This window comes from Camelina sativa, chromosome 11 (assembly GCF_000633955.1).
Source record: "Camelina sativa cultivar DH55 chromosome 11, Cs, whole genome shotgun sequence".
In the NCBI taxonomy this organism is placed as follows: domain Eukaryota; kingdom Viridiplantae; phylum Streptophyta; class Magnoliopsida; order Brassicales; family Brassicaceae; genus Camelina; species Camelina sativa.
Window position 1 is genome coordinate 20,623,838 of NC_025695.1, and position 6,218 is coordinate 20,630,055.

The 6,218-nt window shown below is 34.5% G+C and overlaps 1 protein-coding gene across 1 annotated transcript; it reads right to left on the reverse strand.

Annotated features, from left to right (window-relative positions):
* On the reverse strand, nt 1,682–4,414 carry LOC104723940 (probable chlorophyll(ide) b reductase NYC1, chloroplastic). The gene is made up of 10 exons (XM_010442368.1): nt 3,907–4,414; nt 3,689–3,767; nt 3,435–3,570; nt 3,259–3,333; nt 2,971–3,166; nt 2,805–2,873; nt 2,600–2,739; nt 2,396–2,518; nt 2,114–2,306; nt 1,682–2,041 (listed from the first exon to the last, which is right to left on the reverse strand). The coding sequence occupies exons 1-10, from the start codon at nt 4,204–4,206 to the stop codon at nt 1,853–1,855; spliced, it is 1,500 nt and encodes a 499-aa protein (XP_010440670.1). The 5' UTR covers nt 4,207–4,414; the 3' UTR covers nt 1,682–1,852.

Below are 6,218 nucleotides of genomic sequence, written 5' to 3' on the forward strand. Positions count from 1 at the left end.
GAGTGTTGAGGGATGAGTCTTCGATTTGCCTTGCAAAAGAGAAAGACGAAAAGAGTGAGACTAAGATGATGAAGAACAAGAAGATCGGAAGTTAGTCGGAGAAGAAGAGGTGGTCGTACGGAGAAGAGAAAAGAGAAAGAAGAAGATTGTTGTTTTGTCCTTATGGATCAAGAAAGCTAATGGGCTCGAGTTAAGCCCACTTAAGACTTGTGTGTTTAGAGTTCTTTGAATTATTAGAGGTGTTAGGTCCAAAATAAGATTTTGTGTTGTTTACTTAGTTTAACTAAGGAAGTTGTTGAAAACCTTAGTTAGACTAGAGTAGATAATAGTTGTTGGAGTTGTTAGTGGCTAATAAGCTAAGGTAAGGTTGTGTAAGGTTGCTTGTGTCCAGAAGTCTAATGTCTAGATATAATGATGTAATAGATTTAATTTAGGAGATGAAACAGACCTCGAAAATTTCCTCTTAAGATACGCTCGAAGAGAAACAAAAACAGAGAACTTCCGAATTCTTTACAAACCCAAAGATATACACGCCATCATTTGTTGCAGGCACTATCTCACATGTTGATTTGAAATCAATGTGCATAAAAAAAAAATACCACCTACGCTTATCACATTGACAAACAATATTGACATAAACAACCAATATATGGCCAATGGCCAGGCATCATAGCAAACTCTTTTAAGAGAATCGGGGAGTTTAAGGATCTTTACCATAAGTTTAAGAAATAGCTTAAAGTTTACTACTTTTTTCTCGCTATACTCTTTTAGAAAAATCAGATATTTTATATTGTACCTTATGGATAAGAAGGGGATTTTCCAGGAATTTGCATGGAGACGCAACATAGTGTAAGCTCATCAAACCACTGGCCACAATTTTGAAGCATGATTCTTACTTGTTTCCACAATCTTTGTCGAACCGGCCCGCAAGTTCTCGAGACAGTCGTACAAAGGATCAACCTCTGCAAATCAAATTTCTTAAATCAACTATCTGCTTACTCTTGATCGAACAAACTTAGAGTTAAAATAATGTTACGAACCATTTTTATGGAGAAAGCGGTGACGGAGGAAGATAGATTTGTAAGAGATGAGACGAGCTGCAACTTAGATCCGTAATGCTTCTCATGGTAGGCGATATGTGAAGATACATCCTTCATCGTGCAGCCCCGTAGTCATAATCAGATCAATCAAATCGAATAAACTCCTTATTCCACCAAATCCCGAAAACCATGGACTAAACGACGAGAAAAAAAAAAAAGAAATCGATTATCGATTGATTAAACGCACAAGCACAATCGACCATCGTAGAAACGGCGACGAAGAAAAAAAAATCGAGAATCATTTCTCTTTTTGTCCACCAAAGAGTAAAAAATTTGATATGTATTAATTGTTATAATTTGATTGGTTAGCTATTTTTACTGATGTGTGTATTGATATTGATGCATCCGATTATTGTTAACAAAACAGAACGCATACCCAACATAAATCCGCAACACAACTACTTGAAGAACCAAACAAACTAAACAAAAACTTGCAAGTACTTCTCAATCATTCCCAGACCAGACTTGTCAACTCCAAGATGATCAAGTTCTTTACTCTTCTTATTCATCCAATCATCCAGATATATATACTACTAATCATTCTGATTACTCTCATATATCGAACTTTTCAACCATTTCCATTATGCTGTCAACAACAAAACATTCTACAACTATAAATGACGTGTTTACATTTGTAACCAGAGAGACAGTATGATAGATGAACAGATCGGTTCTATTATATATAAAGCCTTTTATACATTACATATACGTTTAAATTTTTGTATAAACAACACATCCAGGATAGATGGTTGTCATGTGCCTGGAAAAGAGCTAGGTGTGGTGCTTTGTAGGATGATGAAAGCGCAAACAACAGAAAGAGAGAAAACAGACACCCAAGTATTCTCTGTGTACATCTCCATCGCGTCTGTTAATGATAACCTCGTCCTGTTCTCTGCCCAGTTCCTTAGTCTGTCTGCTTCCGCTGCATATAACGCCCGTCCCTGCAAACACATATCTTAGTAAAAATCGGAGAAAAAGACAAAAACTAACACTGAAATGAAACCTCTACTTACTTGGTCATCGAACCATCGGCCTCTCCTGAGCCAGGAAGTGACAATAGCTAACAATATCCGAGGAGGAGTCAGGTAATTGACAGCTTTTCCTGAACCTTTCACAACTCGCATGCGTGGTACCAGAGTTCTAGCTACTGTCTCAGGAAGCTCGCAGATTATGTTAAACATCTGCTTGTTTTTTATGCTCGAACCACTGGCAAAAAGGTTGGAAATTAACTAACTAAGTATTTGGTTTGTTTGTTACAACGCTTCAATCAAAACTCATACGTAAACTGTATATACCTGAGAAGAAGTTCGGTCAGAACCATGCCAGGGGATGCAGTGTGCAGACCAACCTTTAATTTTTGGCTTTCTTTCACAATAGACCCATGAAATTGCCTAAGTCCACATTTTGTTGACCCATATCTGCAAAAAAGAGCTCAAGACTCAGACAAATTTGTTCCAATTAGTTAGAGGTCAGTATCAAATGAATTTGATTTTACTTACACTGCTGTGAGAGGAGTGCTAGAACCCCCAGAACCAGCACCATCCATGTTAAAGATGTGCCCACCGTTGTGCTGTTTGCTCATCACATCCATCGCCCCTCGTGTACATAGAATCGATCCAATCAAATTTGTGGAGACAATCTAACAAAATTTCAATTACAATTAGTAGACTGAAATCAAGCTTTAGGTTCAAAAAGGACTTTTACCTGTTTGATATCTTCTTCAGTGAACTCGAGCAGCGGTCTAAAGCCTTTGTTAGTACCAGCATTGTTTATCTGTCCAAATTTGAATAAAGACAGAGTGAGTAAACATATGATCTAAAATACAAAAAGTTAGAACACGGTACGATGATATATATATATTTGTTTTTACCCATATGTTGATGGAACCAAGCTCTTTCACAGCAAAATTCGACAGCTTCTCAACGTCCTCGGGTTTGCAAACATCACAGGCAATACCAACTACCTTAGCATCACTCAGTTTCTTTCTAGCAGACTCACTAGCACTATTCATAATCTCTTTGAGATTTTGCTCAAGCTCTTTGACAGTCATATCAACAGATTCAGAACTGATTTCACACCAAAAAAAAAAAACACAAAGCATAAAGACTTCATTTCATGATAAGAACTCATCCATAATTTTCACTATCAATTTAGCAACCTGCGAGATGTGACAATGACTCTGTCTCCAGAGAGAAGAAACTCCCTAGCAAGAGCTTTCCCTAGTCCTCTCGTGCTAAAAACACCGATCAATAAAAAAAAAAAAAAACACAAATCAGCTTCAAAAGAAAAACACAAAAGAAACAAGAATCAAACAATATGCAAAAACCATGTTACCTTCCAGTAATAACAACATTACGCGGACCGGCTCGGTAATGATCTTCCAAAACCATGTTGGAACCAATCATCGTTCCAATGATAATTCCACCAAGCCAACTATACCAAACCAATGAGTTCATCGAACCATCCCCACCTGTTTCATAAACAACACAAAAAAAAAAAACTCAGTCGAAAACAAAAGTTACAAACTTTCACACAAAAAAACAAAAATAAAACTTGTACAACAGTTTATATTTTTGGTACTAACTAACCTGATAATTGAAACCCAATCAATAGAATAGCTCCAGTACTTGTCATCGTCACTATATATCTCGCAATTTGAACAGCAATCTACAAATTAAAAAAAANAAAAAAAAAAAAAAAAAAAAAAAAAAAAAAAAAAAAAACCAGAATTTTGCAAGTTATATTAGAGAACAAAAGAATGAAAAAAAACATAAAACAAAAAGGTAGAAACTTTAAAAAGGCTAACCGAAGAGAAGACCATCTCCAATTTCTCAACTTTGTGATTGTACTCATCTTTAGATAAGAACCCTAATTTACTAACACCTAAAACCCCAGATTTCAAAGAACTCCACAACCCATTCGATTTCTCAACCTTTCTTCTTCTTTCAACTTTTTTCTCACCCGAATCACTCTCACACCGATGCACACAAACCCTACTGTTACGTTCTCTGCAATTCAACCTTGACCCGACCCGTATCGGATCTCTGAAGAAGAGACGGTGCTCCAAGACTCGTGGGTACATTTGAATCTTCGTCAAAGAGGTCATAGCTGTAGAAGATGAGTTAGATTAGCTTTGAAACTCATGCAAAAGATAACTTAGAAAACAAGATAAAGGAAGGAGCTTTTGCTTAGGTTCTTGGGGACCCAAAAAGAAGATTGTTAGATAATTTTTTTAGCTTCGGATTCGTCGAAGACGTTAAATAGAGAGATCGGAGATTAGGAAGAAGAAGCGAGGAGGTGGGTTAAAGAAACAAGGAAGAGAAGTGTGATGGCCACACGTTACAGCAAACCTCATCTCATTAGCCTAACTGTGACACGTGTCATTTGGTGTTCCTTTTTTTTTGTTCCTTTTGTCCATTTGCATGTCTTTCACGATATTTTTCCCTCCTATGGGACGGATCAAAATTACTTGGGGTGATAAAATTACATTTGTTTTCGCAGTTTGTGTTTATTTGAGTACTCAGTTGCCCTTGGCATTCGGGTTCCCAAACACGATTAGGTTTGGGTTTTTGAGTTTTTGGATTTTCTTGTTTAAAAATATAGAATCCATTGGGATTTTGTTATACTATTGGATTGGGTTTGGGTTCGGATATACCTGAACTCAAATAAACCATGAACAAAAAAAATTAAGTTTTATTTTTTTATAAATTTCAGAACACTTGTATATATATAANATCGGATACGCGGAAGCAATAGCGTTTGGAAGTGAGGAAGCAAGTTTTTTTAAAAAACTAGAAAACGGGTACATGTTAGAAACGTTAAAATATATATAAATATATATATATCAAACATAAGTTTATATTAGAATAAAATATTTTAAACAACAAAATGCAATACATAATTAAATATAAAAACACAAAAGACACTTTATCATTTATATTAGACAAATCATCAATATTTAGAGGATCATTAGACATACTATGTGTCGTTAACATCAATATTTAACAGTTTAGATATTTTAAATTACTACATGAACTTCAGGATCACAATTAAACATACGATAGAACTCTTACAAATATGATTTTTTAAGAAGACATATTCTTGTATCTAATAAAAATAGTAAATATGAAAATTGGGTGATATTTATAGTTTATATATAATATAGCAGAAACAAGAATTAGGAAAGATAATTGAATTTTTATTTTGGTTAAGCAAAGTGGGCCTAAGAGTTAAATGCAAAAAAACACCACATGGAAGGAATTTATCTTTTTGTTGACAAAAAAAAAAGAAGGAAGTCATCTTCTTCGTTTAGATCTGGTCGGAATACAAAGAAATCACGATTCCGATTTGTTAGCTTATCACGATTCCAACTCGGAATCTGCGCTCCCATAACGTTTCCGACCACCACTTTTTGGGAATCGCGCTTCTCTTGCGATTCCGGACGATTCCAGATGCTTCTGTTTCCGGTTCTGATTCTGAACCGAGAATCGGAGCATTTTGGACGATTCCGTGTAACGTAGATTTGCATGTCTTTCACGATATTTTTCTCTCCTATGGGACGGATCAAAATTACTTGGGTTGATAAAATTACATTTGTTTTCACAGTTTGTGTTTATTTGAGTAGCATTACTAAAAAGTTACTCCCTATCGGATGTTTAACCAAAAATACACAGATTAAAAAATGTTTATTTTTCAAAAATTTAACCAATCACAAATAATATTATAAAATAAACAATATTAAATTAATTTAAAAATTGCATAGAAATTTGAAAACATCATATATTATGAAATAAAAAATATTCTCTAAAATATTTTATATTGTGAAACAAAATTTTTTTTTCTAAAACATCTTATATTATAGAACGAAGGAAGTATTATTTTACATCACTTTTTAAGATCACTTACTAAACCGACACATGAAGTTAAAAAAGTGGTTAAATAACGCATCACTACAAAGACTGATGCTAAAATTTTAAAATTAGAGTCACTTATAAAAAACCGATGCTAAAGTTTTAAAATTAGAGTCACTTATAAAAAAACCGATGCTAAAATATTAAAATCTGAGTAACTTACACCATGTTCAATGGAGCAACCCATCTCAGTTGTTCAAAATTAAAC